At 41.8% G+C, this 17983-nt stretch overlaps 2 protein-coding genes across 2 annotated transcripts in view; both read left to right on the top strand.

The window, feature by feature from the left end:
• LOC137665290 (uncharacterized) overlaps positions 1-11882 on the top strand; it is a 71544-nt gene extending 59662 nt beyond the window's left edge. The window contains exons 17-20 of the mRNA XM_068404162.1: positions 2237-2320; positions 3858-3981; positions 8731-8821; positions 9946-11882. Of these exons, the coding sequence (XP_068260263.1) occupies positions 2237-2320; positions 3858-3981; positions 8731-8821; positions 9946-10020 (374 nt within the window). The 3' untranslated portion in view covers positions 10021-11882. The remainder of the gene's footprint in view (positions 1-2236; positions 2321-3857; positions 3982-8730; positions 8822-9945) is intronic.
• Positions 11883-16137: 4255 nt separating this feature from the next.
• Positions 16138-17427, top strand: LRAT (lecithin retinol acyltransferase). Its single transcript, XM_068404116.1, has 2 exons — positions 16138-16683; positions 17275-17427. Exons 1-2 carry the CDS (start codon positions 16138-16140, stop codon positions 17425-17427), a joined length of 699 nt encoding a protein of 232 aa, XP_068260217.1.
• Positions 17428-17983: the final 556 nt, after the last annotated feature.

Raw genomic sequence — 17983 nt, 5'->3', positions numbered from 1 at the left:
CTGATCTGTTTCAACCAAATAAGTACCATGAACTAAGATACAGTATACAAATTATGTGTCGTGTTGTGGTGAGGCATTTTTGTCACCCACAATCTCCCACCCCATATCCAAATGAACTTTTGGGATCTGTCCAGCTGCCACTGCCATGGACTTGCAGCCTCCCTTTCTGATAGGGACAGTGAAAATTGCAGCAAGTAGGACTTAGGCATAGTTTCTTTCTTACGCACCTTTGCTAAAGCTCTTTAGGTCAGCCTGGCTTGTGTCTGAGGAGTCAGCAATTCTCTGTGGGCAGGAAGGAATTGAAGGTAACGATGATTTGGCTAGGGCTGGTTTTACGTGATCACCTGACAGTTCATGGAGTACGTATCTACCCATGCCTTAATAGTAGATGCACTTTAATTTAAATCATACTTGAATTTACCACAGTGTTAATTTTGGTTTTAAGTATAATTTAAACATTCATTTGTATCTTGAGGGTGAATTTAAATTGGTATAGTTACACTTCTTAATACAGTCTGCCTTTGGCCAGCATTCAGAGCATAACATCTTTAGTATTGGGTCTCTTACTCCCTAAAATTAAAAACAAAACCACAAAACCAGCACAATAGTTTGGTATGCTCAGCAGAAGCAATAACAATGCAGAAAAGATAGACTGATGCATTTCCAAATTGAATTGTGTCTTGCAATGAGAAGTTTGTCCAACATAATTGATTTACAAGACCTTCTCTTCAATTCCTTTAAATTTGACAGTTTTTAATACATTAGACTGAAATTTTTTTTGACAAGCATATGCCAAGGTCTGAATTGTTTGGTATTTTACAAAAAAAAAAATATTTGGGACATTTGTCAGTTGCTTCCTGTGGCTGCCACCAGCAGCTGTAGCAGCAGAGGTTGTGTCAGGAGGCAGGACGGCTGTAGCTTCTCTGCTCTGAATGTTCACGCTGCTGGTGTCCAAGGAGCAGAGAGGGGAGAGCTGCCACCTGGGTGCAGAAGGATGAGACAAAGACAGGAAAGAGACGGAGGAGAGGGTGACTGAGGGGCGAGAAGTCTACATGTGAATCAGGAGCGTAGATGAGTCTGTTACAGATGCTGAGACTGAAAAGCCAGGGATGCCAGGAGAGCTGATATGGCCATAGGGAAGTTGGATCAGACGCAAAACTGGCTGGAAATTACTAAATGCTCATTGCCTAAAAACTGGGACATAACCTATGCTTCAAGTTTCAGTGTTATGCTATTAGCAGCAAATAACTGAAACTCAGTGACTAAGTGACCACTTCATCTCTCGCTTTGGGGAACAGAAACTAGATGGTGACAGCCTACTACTCTTAGTAATAAATGATTGCAAGAGGTCTGTGCTGTGTAACTTAACCATCAAACCTCATGTATAAACTGTGTGGATCCCACAAGATTGAATTTCTGGATTTGGGGAGGAGTGCGTTTGCTTTTTTTGATATGTAAATGGATAAAAATAATACTCAATGTGAACTTTGTTCAATGAAGTGCAACAATCTTTATGTTCCTAAAGGCTTGAAAGTCCGATATTCAGACATAGACAAGATAAAAAATTAAGATTGGCTTCCTACAGAGCGTGCATTTATTACCATTTATGACCTTTTCTTGTATAATACTAAGATATTTACAATATTAGTAATTTGAAAAGAAATCTTGGGTTTCTTCTATGCAGCTGAATAAGTAACTGTTATAACAGTGTGTATGAGAGACACATACTGTCTTGAAAAGGAATTGTAGATTGTGACTGTTTTCTACAGACATTATCAGAATAACCAGACATTACAGAATTATCAGGACAGTAGCAACTAGAGGTATTTTCCACCTGCACTGGAAGCAGAGAGGTCTGTATGTTAAGGGGACAAAGTTGTCAGATAGTCCAGAGGTGACAAGTAGGTGCTGTGCCTCCTCCAGAGATACCACATTGCTAAGACCAAGATGAATTTTCATATTCAAAGGTGGTGGAAGAGGGGATGCCTGGCACAATGTTCAGCTGTGAAAAGGTAAAAGGAATTTGGGAGATGGAGCAGGAGGGATCAATTTCATAATTTTGGCCCCCAGCCTCACCTCTTGTTCCCTAGGTGTTCCTCTGGGAAGAAAACTTTGTGAGTTTTTTCAGGAGTACTACAAACAATGCAGAAAGTATACAGTTAAAATCAGTTGCTTCTTCAAAATGTACTATTATTTGTAGCTGTCATTAAAATGTATTAATTCTTATCTTGTATAGATCTGCCCAGTGGTCCACATACTTATCGCTTAGAAGATCTTGCCTATACTAGAAGTGGAGACAAAGGCAACTCTGCAAACATAGGTATTTTTGTTTTTCTTGCTTTCCAAAGTGATGTAGAATTTTCAAGTAAGAGTTACGTATCAAGTGCTGCTCTTAACTTTTTTTTAAATCTCTCACATCACTTCATTTTTTTTGTCTCTGTGCTGAAACAAAAAATCTGCATAAAACAAGGATTTTACTAATGAAATGTCTGTAGTTTTCTGTTTAGCAGCTGTTGAAATCTGAGGTACTAAGGAAAAATACTTGTCATGTCATACTACAAAGAAAGATCTTTGTTTAGAGTTGCAAAGTCGAGCTCCCCAAAGTTAAGAAATGCCTTTTTAAGTTTTCCTTTACACATTAGTTGTTACTTCTTTGTGTGTGTGTGTTATGCAGTAAAATCTCTTGGTTGTCTGATCATGTACAATATTTCCATATGTGAATTGTAACATATATATGGCTGAAACATTAACAGTGTTAGGAAATACCGAAGTTGTTCTTGAATGTACGAGAATGTTTTTATTATATTGTTAATCCAAATGGTGTATTTCAGTGTGCAGTCTCTACATTGATTGTGCTGCTTCTTGCATTGTTTAATAATTCCTTCTATTCCTTACTTCTGCATGCAACAATTGGCTCTCTAACTTGTTGGAAGATGAGAGCGTGTGGTGTTCAAAGCTCAGTATGAATTAAAGGTGCGTTTGGGATTTGATTTGCTATTAGCTGTCATGCTAAAACTGATGAATTTTGTTCATTTATATTTAGGAATATAGTTTTCTTGTCCTTGTTTGTGAAACTGGTTTTTGGGTTGAAGAATGAAGGAATATTGATTTTTTTTTTTTCTTTTTTTTTCTTTCCCCATGATAGACCACTGTTGCAATGTAGCATTGCCAAATCGTGAATGATGCATAGCTAATAGGCTTCCTCAGTTATAAAGACACCATTGCTTTATTAAGGAACAACAATAATAAAAACAAACTTGACCTCTAAGATTAAATTAGCTTTGAAGTCCACAGATAAAAAGATCCCTGTGACATAAATCTGCTTTCATGATCCTGCTGTGGAATGTCAGCTTCAGCATTCAGTTACCTGAAGCTTATGAAAGCATATTTACAGCAATAAAAGTGTAATTGTGGCTCCTGACACTTGCGTCAGGATCTTATGCAAGGAACGGGGCAAGGATCAAACCTTCAGTCACTGATCATGCCTTGTTATGGTTAATTGCAAGTACTTGTCTAAGTCAAGCAAGCCATTTAGGGGAAGAAAACTGCATGTGTGTTGTTTGTTGTGATGATGTTGTTGTTCTTTAAGTGTCTTTCAGTGACAGGGGCTGTTTGCAGCCAGAAAAAAGTCCAATAATCACTTAGTCTGGGAGCATTCTTTCATGTAATGCTCCACACTGCCTCTCTACTGACAGAGGGAAAGCTGTCATTCTATTGTTTGTTATTCAAGCACTCATTAAAGAGGATCCATATGTACAGTTTGAGTTAAGAGGAGGATCTCAAATCAGTTTTGAAAGGATAAATACAAATTTATTTTAATAGCTCCTATTCCAACTAACAACAGTTATACCTAACAGGTGTGATAGCACGGCATCCCCTCTACTATCCATACCTAAAGAAAACTTTAACTGCTCAAGCCTTGGAGAACTACTTCCAACACATTTTAGAGCGAGAAAAACACGAAGAACAGCTAGTAACAAGGTGAGTAGCTTGCTGCTCAGTCCACAGTTGTGCCGTAGCTACATGATGGTATTCAGAACTTACCTTAAGGTATGTTAACATAAATATTGCACATCTGTGTGTATTGTCTTAGATATTTTTTATGTATCTTTCTTTGCCTTTTTAAATAATTGTTTAAGCAATAGTCATTGAAAAAGAACATGAACTTGGACCTCTCCTGAAGCTGGACAAAGGTAGTGAATCTGTTTAGTGATAGCATTTAAATTCTCAGAATTAGCATATTAGTGTTGGGGCTATTTCTTTGTTTTGTTCCAGTACGGAATCTCTCTACAAAATATAAGTAACTTCTAATGTCCTTTGAGAAATCTGTCTTTCCAGTGTGTTTGAACCTTTGGACTGCAGAAGCCTTAGTAACCGATGCTTCCCAAGCCTCAGAGCTTCAGAATTGGGAGTCTCAAATCCCTAAAACGCTACCTGAAAGACATGCACACAGCCACTATAGACTGGAGCCCAAACTTCCCTGATCTTCCATCAAAAACATGCCTTATCCTGGCATTATCTCAGCAAAACATTTTAATTTTTACGAAGTTCACTCACTTCAGAGAAAGTATTCCTTTGAGTACAGCGCTCTCACCCACTTTTTCACTACGTGCACCAAGCCAGAATTTAAAGGCAAAAAAGTTTCTCTTTTAAAATATGAATAAACTGTTGTCTTTTGCTTGTTCAAAGAGCTTGAGTCAGAAAGGTATGGCTCAGAGCAAGCTTGGAGTTATTTTAGTTACTGCTCTTTGAGTTGTAAGTGCTGTTCTTTGTCTTCATAAGCGGCTCAGTGAAGATCTCACCCATTGTTTCATAAGTGCTAACAAATCTGTGTATCTAATAAATTCTGATATCAAGAAATGTTAATTGAATTTCCTCTGAAACAGAGCAGAGAAGGGAAGAAATAAAAAATGTCATACCTCTTAATGATACTTCTAGAAATTGATTAATTGTGGTTCCTTCATGCTGTTTATGTTCATAAATAAAAGTTAAAATTTGCTGTGTCTGGATGAAGCCAATTTATTTTGATTAATTAGATTATCGGTTCCTGGGTTTGGCTTCCTTTAATAATGTGATAATGGAGCTCTGTGAGTGAATTGAAAAACTACTGGGGGAAAAAGAATAAATCCTTTTGTGGAAATATTTAGGCTTATAAGGATTACGCTCATGTGCTTCAGATTGTATAGTTTCTTTTTCAATTACTTGTTTATTTTTAGTTTTAGCTGTCATAAAAAGAGCTACCTTACTCTTTAATTTTACTGCTTTTCCTTTATTTAAAATGTGAGTGGTTAAAAAAAATGTATTAGTTTTGCCACTAAAAACATAACCAACCATGGCTCTGCTTCACTACAGAACAGAGATTGTCAGCCAGTTGCCTTTCATTCTTTTTCATTAAAGCTATTAAATAGGTGCACTAAACAGAGGAAAGGTGGGGTTATTTTTAATAGAGAACACTGGAAACTCATAAACTTCCAGATTTTCAGGTAACATAGTAACAAAAGATGGTCTTTCAAACCCCCCTCATACCCAGAACCCCAAACCTATGTGATTGCTTCCCCCTCACGTAGAGTACATTCTGAAAAGTTAATCACGTTTTTTCTTGGGCATAGGAGTGATGCACAAGCTCAACATGAAACGTCAGACCAATCTAAGTGAGGGTAAGGAATGAGCACAGTATTCAAACAGAAATTTGCTCAAAGTTTAGAAAAGAATGTTAGTTTCTTGAATTCTGACTGGTACCACCGTTAAAAATAGCCTCAATGCTAGACCATACTGCATGTAGAACATTTCTTTCTTTTTTTTCCTTTAGCCATTTTGCCCCCTGTGGTGTTAATACTAGCTTATCCAATGCTGAGAAATAAAAATATGATAGCAGACTACTTCTTGTGGGATATTTTTACTAAGAGCTGAAGAACAAGAAATGTGGATACTGATGCTTCTAGATTGCTTTTTTGTATGTATATTTATTATGAGGGGAAAAAATACTTCTCTACAGTATATCTCATATGCAAACACTGCTTTTATCCTACGGACTCAGTTCCTGCTTTCCTCTGTTGAGAGGAATCCTATCTTTTTCTTGATTTAAATATATTAAATGATTTTTGTACCGTTATTATTTCCATGCATTTTAACAGGAAATTCTTAGGGGAAACCTGATTTCTTTGACTATGTACAGACCACTTTAAAGGAAGTAGTTAAGCAGGCACCCCATTGGGCATAAGCATCGAAGTTTAGCTAGAACAGTGAATTTTCCTTGTTTTATTGGTTTGCCACAGACTTAGTATTCTTTGAAGGGTTTATTTGTTTTCTGTGCTTTTTAAAAGCAGCTCTTAAAACTTTTGATTGAATTGTACAATTAGATAATTAACTGAGATCTAAAGGAAGAAAATATTAAATTTAAATTGTTTAATTATGCTGGGAAATGCATGCCAACATTTTGGTTGACGCATTGTTGCTGCTTTAAGACTATTGTGATGGTTATAGTGGTTTTTCTTTTTTTATTGTGGGAGTGCATTTTTTGTGCAGAAATATTTTGGATGATCAGATGCTTCAGACGGGCCTTAAAATACTGAAAATGCTGACCTTTGTATATTATTTTCTAATCCTAGTTTTAGCTAGAGTATCTCACTGTAAATATTTCCTCAAAGTACTTGAAGTGAATGTACCATTCTGTGATGTTCCAAATGAAGATCTGTTGCTTGTATTATATACTCCCTCTGCCAGAATTACTGCAGAAAGTGAAATGAAGTTCTTCCACTCTTTTCGTTATTTGCTTCTGGTTTTGTACGCTCTTCAATTTCTCTCCTGATTTGTTTAAGTGATTGATTTTTTTAATGAAACTTCTTTTGAGAGCTTCTGGAATACATATTCCATTAATGTAGTTCTCATGGAGAGATCTGCCAGTTGTGAAATTGCTTGCTGCCTGGAAGTGTTGGCCAGTTTTTCAGAGTAAAATTTACAGTGTAGTGTTTTGGTAGACCTCTAGCTCTCATCATATATCGTTATTGGTAATTTGTATTGAGTTTTTTAGTTGAAAATTTTGTGGAGTCCTTTGATCCTGCTATGTAGTTGATTATGCTATTAAATTTAGTAAATTATGTAGATGGCTTATTGTGGAAGTTGCTTTATTCTTCATATTCCTGTTGTCTAGTAGAGCACTGTTGGATTAATTGAACTTTCCTGCCTTCCCAATGGATATGCCTTTAAGCGTGATAATGTTGCCTAGCAACTAGTTTTCAAGGAAGGTCAACAGAATGCTAACACCAGTTTTCTTCTTAATAACAACTAATAATATTAATACTAAAGTAGAGTCTGGTAATGAAAGAGTAGAAGGAACAGCGAAAACTCCTTGCCTGGGAGACAGGGACAGACACTCCATGACTACTGCTTGCAAGAGCATAAGGAGAACTAAAGTGTTTGCCAGGCCCCCAGCAGAATCATAGGCTGACTGCACCTCCTTCCATGAAAGGTTTGGGTCACGTGCCCAAGATGCAAGGGCGTACAGAGCTGTGAATATCAGCAACAGCCATAATTTTCACAATGCTAAAAAGGAGATGAAAAAGATAAACCTGAGTGACAGAATCGTCAGTGCAAGACCACTGCAAGAAATTCCAGCTATTTCAGAGGATAGATTTGAAGAATCTGTCCCAAACAGATGAAGATCAGATAGATGACTAAAGAAAAACAGGTGATGTTGGAGGAAGCATAATTTAAATTGCAGCAGTCAAACTTCTGGAGACAGAGCAAGAGCTGGATATCGTCTTTCTCTGTTATTTCTCATGTCTTGCTGATGTCCTTATGGAAAAAAGGAAAGCTATCGAGTCCTCAGACAAAGAAGATACTGAAGGAAAGCAAAACCAAAGAGAAACAAGAATACAAGGAAGATGACAAAACACGGAAAAACTGTGCAAGGAGAGGCAAATGGAAATATGCTATAGACCTATTTTTGGAATTTGAAACAACTTTGTTAAGAAACCACAGAGCCATTTGCCAAACTTCTACAAAAGTTTCCAAATTGGAACTGCACCAGTCAAAAGCAAGGATGGAAAAATGCTTACAGTGGCAATGGAACAGAAAAATAGGTCTGTCACACTGAAATAAAATTTTATCTGAACAAAGTACATGGCTCCAAGAAAGCACTGAAATGTAGCTCTACCTTTCATTTGTTGTAAAATTATCTCTAGTAGGTCGTAAGAGTTTGACCTAGTGACTCATAGTAATTTCTCAGTAATAAAGAGGATGCCTTCCCGGTTAGCTAGCAGCCTTTGTTAGCAAAAGTGAGTTCCAGGAATTAAGCAATTGTATTTTTCAGTATCAGAACTAGGAAATATTAGAAATACTTCCCTCTGCCCACTGTGTTCTCTGAGTTCTTATTGGATCTTGAGCCTCTTGCCTATGGAGCTTTCTATATGGGCTTTAACTCTTAAGAAAAAAAGATGTAGAAAACCACCTCATTAGAAATGAATGAGTTTTGAAGTTGAATAAGAGGAGAATGATTACTTTATGATCCCTCTTTAAAACCATTAAGGACTGTTGATTTGGAGTAAGGTGAAGGAACAAGAAGGCATGGAAGGCCATGGGTTAATCTTCAGTTAGCTTTTAGGCTTGACTCAACAGCGGGGGATGTGATCACAAGTGTGAAGTTTTTGCACGCCATGTTTTGCTTGATCTTCTGTACAAGTGTTTCTTTCAAAATCTCGTGAGCAACAACCTGTGGATTTTATTTTACAGGTATGAGTTGCCAGGAATCCATGGATTAAATTTTGTTCTGAAGAATTCCCTTGGTGGTGGTGGCATAGCATCCCTAAGAAGTGACCCACAGGTACGTATCCATGCATTGATTTTAATGTAGTTATCTTTTATAACTATGTATTACACAGTCTCTTTATAACCACCTTTTGGGCTGGAACTGTAAGCTTTTGGTTTTGACTCTTTAGTTCCTTTTAATTTCCTGTTAATATAGATTATCTACTTAATTGTTTTAAGGTTGGAAAACAACATAGGAAAGTAGAAAGTTGGTTTAGAATATTTGGTGAAAAAGATGTGTACAAGAAACTATTAAGAGAGTCTTCAGATCAGTTATGTTCTTTATGATGTGCTACCTCTCTTTTTAGATGCACCAGCAAAATTATCTTCTCAAAAAGGCTGTCATGTTTTGGAGAATGCAGGTTTACTAGACAATTCTGATTTAAGTGTTTCCTAGTACATACAGGATCCATTAACTGTACAACAACTCCTCTAGCTTAGCCTATGATTCCTATAGTTAAAATACTGATAACTAATATAAATCTGAAAGAGAAAACTGATGGATAGGAGATCTTTTGTGTTGATGACATTATGTGAATCTGAAACGAACATTTTTTGCAAGTGTACAATTTGAGTATTCAGTATTTGAAACATCTAAACCTGACAATGCGATCCCTTAATGTGGCAGTCCTGTGGCTACAGCGAAGCACAGTTCTGCCACCATAGGCTGAGAAATGCTAAAGTGTACAGATAATCTCAGCATAGTAAAGACTCTTCACAAAATAAGATGATGCTATGTATGAGTCAGGTAGCAGAACGAACCCAAAATAAATTGATTTTAGCACTAGGTACCAAATAAATTGAAGAAACTATTCAATCTGTTCAGGTTCAGATGCTTCAAAACTCAACTGCATAGTTTTCCTTAGTGAATTATATTGATTCACAAGTGAGAAAGCCAAATAAATGGAAAAGGTAAATATAACTTTGGATAACCTACAATCCAAGGCTTGATAAAACTCGCCCAAAATTTACATGTAAGTATATGTAGAGATAAATACTCATGAAATGTAGAAAACATACTGAATTCTTACACTGATGATAGGACAAATACCCTATTAAACCATTTTTAAAAACTTAATTTACAAAGGTGGTATATTTAGATAGTAAAATGAAATGTTGGGGTTTTTTTTTTTCTTACAGGGCAAAGCACTTGGACAGATGCTGTTGGATTTCCAGATTAAAAATGTTCCTGATTTAAAATCACTGATAGAGTAACAGGTGTTTAATACATATGCTTTTAACACTGAGTGGTATAAAAATACGTTATAAACAAGAACTGGCTTCTTGAGTGAGATTTTTTTTTTACGAGTCAGAGAGTAGAAATTAGTGACAGTTACCTCTGAGGCTTAGCTATATGGCACAGATTAGCAAATGTTTTGAGTAATACCAGACTAACAGCTTTGTCTGTGACTGATAACATTGCCTGTCTAGATAATATATTGGATGAAGAATTAATTTATTTCCTGTAAAATAGAACTAATCAAACTGCAACATAACATTTAATTATGAGACAAGATAATCTTTGTTCCAAGATGGAACTTATCTCCTGTTCAGTCCATCTCTCTTTTCCTTCTCTCAGTCTTTATTTCAAAATTAAATAGACCGATACAGTTGAGCTCCTGTCAGCTGTGTTTGTCCTGTGCGTAGAGTGAGGCTGGGTAACCTGCTGTGCACCGCTGTGACGGCAGCACTGTCTGGTACTGGGGAACAGCTTTCCCCATTGGGCAATGAAGAAAAGTAATAATTGTTACTGTTATAGAGTGAGGGGTAGTAAGTGCTGACCTTTGGCGGTGATCCACCAAACTTCCAGCAATTTGTCCAATTAATGACAGACTTTATAATTACAATTTCCAACATCTCTTACTAATTAATCCATCGGTTGAAAGCACTGACTAGTAGTAAATCGCAGATCTTGGTGTGGGAATAGATTTGAAGATGAGGACAGAGAGAGTGCTGTGAGCTAGTGTGCCTGCTTGCTCTATCTTGCGATGGTGCAGTCCTGGCAGGGAGGATGGGGGGCCAGGTGGTAGAGGGATACCTCATTTTGTTTCAGGGCTTTTAAGTCCTTATTTTGTGCAGCAGAGTCCTGCCTGGATTAAGTTCATTTGACTGTCCTTTGCATTGCCCTTCCCACAGAAAGGTCTGTCTCCTGCTGTGAAGGAATACAATGTTGAATGCAGCATGCTCCATTTCTCTTCTGACTCCCAGTTACCACTTTCCCATCTCCCTTCCTGCACAATATGACTAGCATGTTCAAATTGGGATACTCCTAAACTTCTTCACCTGGTTAAGCAGAGACTTAAAAATCCATATCATATTTCCTGGGACAGTATCAAGGTGGAAATTCTGGCTCAATAACTGTCTATATTTCATCTGCAGAAGCCATGTAAATATTACTCTGCATGTTCAGGCATTTTATATTCAGAAATGAATATTTTCCTTTATTTTGGGGAGACTGTATTAATTGTTTACTGCTGACAAAATAAGACATTACTAATATCAGATAAAATTATGAAAGTATTTTTTAAGTGTCACCAAAACTATCTGTTATTGTTCCTAAATCTCAATCCGTGCTACCACTATTATTTCTTAGCCTCTTGCTTCCTAATGAGGACTATACAATGAATTGTTCCCACCTTTTCTGTGGTTTTGTTCATTTGAATTGAAGGGAGTATAAGTGAATGCTTTATCCATCTAAACATATTACTCTCTTAGTGAGTCCTAAGTACTATCTGTGTATACAGCGTGATTCAGTCTAGTCGTAAAAAAACGAGTCATTACTTTATGGCAGAAAAATATCCAACTTAATAACTTCAAAGGGAAAATGGCATGCTGGTTTTATTATGTTCACAGTCCTTGTTTGTTAGAAAACTCCTGTTAATAATTTGGAACCCTGTTAGTTCAGCAAAACAGACAAAGGTAGTGAGAGGAAATAAAAAAGTGATAGACCTCAGTAGCAAACCTACAAGGATAAAAAGGCTACAGTAAATATTTGCAGTTTGCTCAATATGCTGCTTAAGTCACTCTGTAAATGTGTATGCAAAAATTTTTGAATAAAAGTGAACATTTATAAAGTATGAATTTTAGTCATTTACGTTGTTTCTTCTGCCGGAGGAGAGTGATACTTAGTTCAAAGGTTCTTTGTTTTGGAGTTGTTTCCCTTGCCTGCAATTTTGTGCATTGTTTTGCTGGTTCCCTTCTTCTTTCTGATTTTCTCTTTTCTGTTCCTAGTATTTGTCAAATACAAAACCTGAAAAAGTAAGTGATACTATTTTCTAGAGAGCTGGTCATTTACAGCTCTACAATGGAAGCAGTAATTTGCTGAAAAGAATGGTACAGTGTTCAAATGGATTGGATATGGGAATACAAAGGCATGATTTTTTATCTCTGGAATTGCCCTTTTGGATGCTGTGAAACCGTCCTTCACAAACATATTTTCTGTCCATTATTTCATTCAGTGCACCAGCTTAAACCAAGTGGCATTGCTTTTCAGATACTTTTCTTGCAAATTATAGCCTCCAAAAATCCCTATCCAAAGATTTTATTCTCCTTGACCTCCTTAACATGGTTTGAATTCATGAACCTGAACTTGTTCCAGCAATCCCAGCTGACCTGAAAGCTTGGTGAAGCTGCATTTGTTTCTTCATCTACAGTAGAGATTGAGTAATTGAGAAAGGTTTGGCATAATGTAAATTGTACTCAAGGTGAGCATGTATGCAGTCAGTATGGCTTAACTTCAGTCAGTTAAAAATGCATTTTGTCTGCTTGTTAAACCAGGGCTGTTCCTCATGTAGGCAAGAACTTACCCTTCCAATTGCCTTTCTTTCCTGTTTTTTTCCCTGCTGCGTTAGCTGTGGGGGCAGGATAGAAATAGTAATACCTAGCGTATAAAATGAGGTTCCGTCTAATATACAGGTTTTAGTGTAATGGAAGCTGGCTCACACCTCTTAGTGGGAAGTTTTTTGTGCTGTGGCTCATCTGCACTACAACACAAAGGCTGCATTCTCTTGCCTCTTGCAGCTTTCTTACTGCCTCTCACCTAACTCTTGAAAATAAATCATGAGGTTTATCATTAAATTGTTCTATAGCAACTAACAGTACAAACAAATACATTGTCAATGTTTGCTGGTTTATATTTAATATTTCAAAGTGATTTTTCCCACTGCAATTTGTGTATCAAGGTACAAAAGTTACTGTACAAAAGTTGTTATACAAAAGTGACCCGAGATAAAGGATGTGCCAGAGTGTTTGAGGCACAAAGTGTATTTTCAGTTTAGCCATCTCCAGTGAAGCCATTTTTCCACGGAAAGATGGGAGTGTTTTTCTCCTTCAGAGCAGAAGAAAAATGACTGTAAGTATACTGTTTAAATTTTGTTTTGCATCATGGTAGTTTGAAAGTAATAGGAGTGCAGCCTTTAAGGTCTGAAAGCAGAAAACGTTGGGTTGCAGGTTGCCTTTCAAGAATCTGAATGGTTTAATTCAGAAATGACTTCTGATATGTTGTATTAAGTGCTTTGCACACAGTAACGCTTCCAACAGTTGCAAGGTAGTGGCAAAGCATTACCTGGGTGGATTTCACTTGCTGCAGCTGGGTATGTGTGTTGGCTGGCGGAGCAAAGCCCTTTCACAGACCTGTCTGCTGTGTAAGGCCTTTTGTGCTTGTTCCGTTGAGGTTTCCGGGCCTGAGAGCGAGTCAGTGGTTTGGGGGGAGGGAGACAGGAGGCTTGTCAGTGCCTCAGGTATGAGGAAATCACAGTGCAGAAATGTCACACCTCTCACCTTCCTTCTTTGAAACCCTCCCATGCAGTAAGACTTTGAGTCTCCTCATTGCAATTCCTTTTCTTTGGTTTCATCCTGGTTTCCTTTCCAGATTTACTTGAAATGGACCCTGGTGATTTTGGGCTTAAAGCTAACTGGCATTAAGAAAGCAAACACAGGATGCCTCCAAGTAAAAGATCCAGTTGGGAAATGTCTGTTCCGGCCAGGGGGTCCAGCCAAATCCCTCTACCTTCCTTTGCGCAGGGGAGAGAAATCTGAACTGTGGGATTGAAGCACCTCTAACACCTATTTCAACAAAGACCATCCAGGCATTCCCTTGACAGCTTTGGGGAAGGGGAGGGGGAGGTCTTCAAGTGGCAGCACAGTGCAGGACCAGTGCTTATCCTCAGAGACAGGAACCTTTCTGTTCCAGGACTTTCTGTGGAGTCTTCGATAACCTGGCTGTGGCGCAATGCTCTAGCTCTGTACCAGCCACTGTGACCATCACCAGACAGGTAAGACCCTTTATCATCATCTTTTCTTTTTCCCCTGTCCCTTAAAAATAATGCACTAGTTAAAAATGGTAAATGCTCCCCTCCTCCCCTCGTTTTTATTTACTAGTAGCAAAAGCTTCAAACCTTCCAAATTTATTTAAACATTCAGATTTGAAAAGATGCTGGTTTAATTATATAATGATGTGTGGCTGGTGGCTAATCCACAATGTTCCTACCAGCATCATAAGCCACATCTATAAGGTATTTTCTCTTTGTAAGTGACGTGATTTTAAGTAGGGGGCTTGAGAGGGCTAAGCCTCTGTTGCGTAAAAGTTTGGCCGAGGTTCTCCAGAAAAAATTCCAAATGCCTGATCACTCCGGTAAGAAGGGCTGGGGCTCTGGCCTGTGATCAGCGACCAAACGAGGTTATGGTGGGCCTCCCTCTTGCAGATGAAGCAAGGTAAGGATAAGCTTCAGTTCCATAGGAAGCTGCTCTCTGCTGGGAGGAGGAGGAAAAAGGAGGGCAACACCAGCCATCATTTCTTGTTGGCAAACAGTGAAGTAACTCATTCCCCTGAAATACTTTCTTCACTGAGGACTGGAAAACTTGCTTTGGGTCATTGATAAGCCTCATCTTTTCTGAGCCTTTGTTCAGTATCCATGGTGGTAGGAGGCTTTCACCTGCTGGGTCCTTCACATCCCCTTTGCCTTTATATTCATACCAGAGCTGTTCCCTGATGGAAAGAAAAGGGATGGTGAACCTTTTCTCTTTTTGGCTGGTGTGACCAAAGGGGTTCTACACCTCGAGGGTGGTCTAGGGATCTCACTCTTGATCCATAGGCTCTCAGGTTTAAAGTGAGTGAGGAGGAAAAAATAACTTGCTGTTTCAACATGGTTTGTCTATGGAGAGGTGCCAAGATGTCATACACTAGTGCTCCTCTTCTTGCTTCCCTTTTTCGGACTTGGCATCATGTGTGTCACGGTGTTTGCCCGAGCATCCACAACCTGCAGGAGGAGAGATCAGGCAAGTTGGCAGCTTCAGAGCCTGGGTTTGGTGGAAGATGCTCTAACAAACTACTACTTCTCCAGCATTTCTCTTGCTTCCCCCTTGCCTACTCTGAGTTTCTCACAGAGGTGAAAGCTTCCCCCGGCAGTGCTGGAGCAGCAGTGTCTGCGGCACGAACAAAAGTCAATGGCAGCGGGTCTGGCCGAGGCGGCGGCGGGCGGCCCCCTCCCCTGCCACCCTTCTCCCCCGCCACCCTCCGGGCCCTGTCATCTTCCGGGCGATACGAATGTCTGTCCCATCCATCATCCCGCAGGCCCCGGGAGGGCGGGAATTTGCTCGGCTACTGAAACTTACTAGCCTCAGATGGGGCGGCTTTGTTGACCTGACAGGGCCGCTCTTTTGTGGGCTCTGTTGCCGGGATTTAGCCATTTACATAAAGGATTAGCATGAAACAAAACGCACGGGAATGCGTTTTCCCACTCTTTCTTAGCTGCCGGACCTCGGGCGAGTTAATTTATAAATGTGACTTTTCCCCCCCTCTTCCTCGGGGACCCGTTTTCTTCCGAGGAAGCGAGGCGCGCTCAGGAGCCAGCCTCCCGCTGCCAAGCGAGCACCGCAGCAGCCCCCCGCCTCTCCCGCGGCCAGCGGGGCGGGCGCCCGGAGCCCCTTAGGTTCCGTCTGCGGGGGAGAGTGAGTAAAGCAGATGAAGCCCCGGGATGTGCTTCGCCGGGGCGGATGAAGGGTTTCGAACACACTTTGTCTCGCCCTTGTACCTGGGCAGAGCCGCGGGGAAGCGGGAGAGAGCTGCGGGTGGCACCCAGCCCCCGGGTCCGGCTTGCGGGCACCCCGCCTGTCCCAGGGCTCGGACCGGGCCGGGGACGCCGGGTCGTCTCGGTGCGCCCGCCGCGCTCCCCAATAAAGCCCGGCCGCTCCTCGGGGCGGGCGCTCCCCGCACGCCGCTTACCCGGTGGGCTGGCCCGCGTGCCCGCCCCGCCCCGCCCGGTAGCCTAGAAAAGCGGGGCCGGGTGGCGGCGGGGGCTGCTCGGCGGCAGCGAGGGCTCCCCCCCGCCGACCATGAAGAACCCGGTGCCGCAGGCGGCCTCGCTGCTGCTGGAGAAGCTGCTGCTCCTCGTCCACGTCCGGCCCCTGCCCGCGGGCTCCGACGGGGAACCGCCGCCGCAGCCGGCCCCCGGCTACTACGACACCAGCTGCTTCAAGCGGGGCGACCTGCTGGAGGTGCCCCGCACCCTCTTCATCCACTTCGGCATCTACCTGGGCGAGAACCGCGTCGCCCACCTCATGCCCGACATCATGCCCGCCCTCACCGGCGACCGCCGGCAGATCCAGCAGGTCGTGACTAACAAGCGGCTCCTTTTGGGCGTCATCACCAAAATCGCCAGCATCCGCGTGGACACGGTGGAGGACTTCGCCTACGGCGGCAGCATCCTGGTCAACCACATGGACCGGCTCTTCGAGGACCAGGTGCTGAGCAGCGAGGAGGCGGCCCGCCGGGCGGAGAAGCTGGTGGGCGCCACGGCCTACAGCCTGCTCTGGAACAACTGCGAGCACTTTGTCACCTACTGCCGGTACGGAGCGCCGGTCAGCTTCCAGACCGACAAGGTACGGCCCGGCCGTCGGCGCGGGGAGCCCCGCGGGGAGCGGCTCCGCCGGAAGGCGCGTAGCTGCCGGGGGCGGCGGCGGCCGGGGTCGGGGCGGTGCTGCCCCTCCTGCCGGAGGGGGCCCCGCCGGGCACTGCGCGCCCCGAAACTGGGTCAGCCGCCGCCACGGGCCCCCGGGAGCTGCTGCCCGGCGCCGCCCGCCGCCGCCGGCCGGAGCTGATGGCTGTTCTCCCCGCAGCGGGCACCGCCGCGGGTGCGGAGCCGCGGGGAAGGGCGGGCAGCCTGGCCTGCGTCGGCTTCGAGCGGCGAGGAGAGCGCGGCTGAACGCGTGAGACAATTAACGTGCTCGCAGAGGGCTCTGAGGCTTCTCGGTGGTGCCGGAGCCGCGGGCAGCGCTGGGGCTGAAGCTCGGGCCGTGAGCCAGCGCCAGGCTCGCATTTCGCCTGCGCTGTGCCCCGCAGAGCCCGCCCGAGAGCCGGGGCAGGGGCTGCTCGGCTGTAAGGGAGAGAGCGGGCATCTCCAGCCGTCCGGTTAAAGCTTTCCTCTTTAACCCTGATATATTTTTTTTTTTTTTTTTTTTTTTTTTTTACAGTTCTGTGAGACTTTGAAGATGATTATTCGGGACCAGAGGAGTGTTCTTGCTTCAGTACTTGTGGGATTAGTGTCAATAGTCTGCCTAGGTTTGGCACCCTCCACCACGCTCCCCACTATCTTCATTCCCTTCTTTCTGTGGATGGCTGGCTAACAGCCCTTGCGGAGATTCACGGCCAGCATCTGTATATAGAATGTATACTACTTATTTATGAAAGCACAGATTACTCATCAGTGTCGCGTAAAGTTTCTTAGCCTTGTGTGCCATTTTTAAATACAACTTTGTCTAGAACGCAGTGCACAAGGCATAGCTTACTGTGTAAGCCAAATAATAGATTTCCTGAAAATCTCGGTGCAGTTTAACACGCCTTTAAATCATGAAAAAGTAGGGTTGCGATGGAGTTCTGCTCCTTGCCTTTAGCCATAAGTGATTCTGGTAATATCCTTCATGTTCTTCAATTTCTTAGCTGTATACCCAGGTGCCGTAACTTAATAAAAATGCATGATGGAGTACCACAAAGCGATGGGTATTGAGAACAAACTGCTTACCTCTTCCTTTGATAGATATAGCGTATATTCAGAAGTTACCGTCTCTGTTCCTAAAATACCCTTCAGCAGAGATACAAGTAAGTAAACTGCCTCTTTTTGATAGCAAAGAAGAAAAACCAACCCTAGGCTGGGTGCTGGGTGCTGCAGTAGCACATCTGGCC

The sequence above is a fragment of the Nyctibius grandis genome, chromosome 6, assembly GCF_013368605.1.
Source record: "Nyctibius grandis isolate bNycGra1 chromosome 6, bNycGra1.pri, whole genome shotgun sequence".
Lineage (NCBI taxonomy): Eukaryota > Metazoa > Chordata > Aves > Nyctibiiformes > Nyctibiidae > Nyctibius > Nyctibius grandis.
Note: the sequence above shows the minus strand (reverse complement) of the source record. Positions and strands in the feature narration are given on the sequence as shown.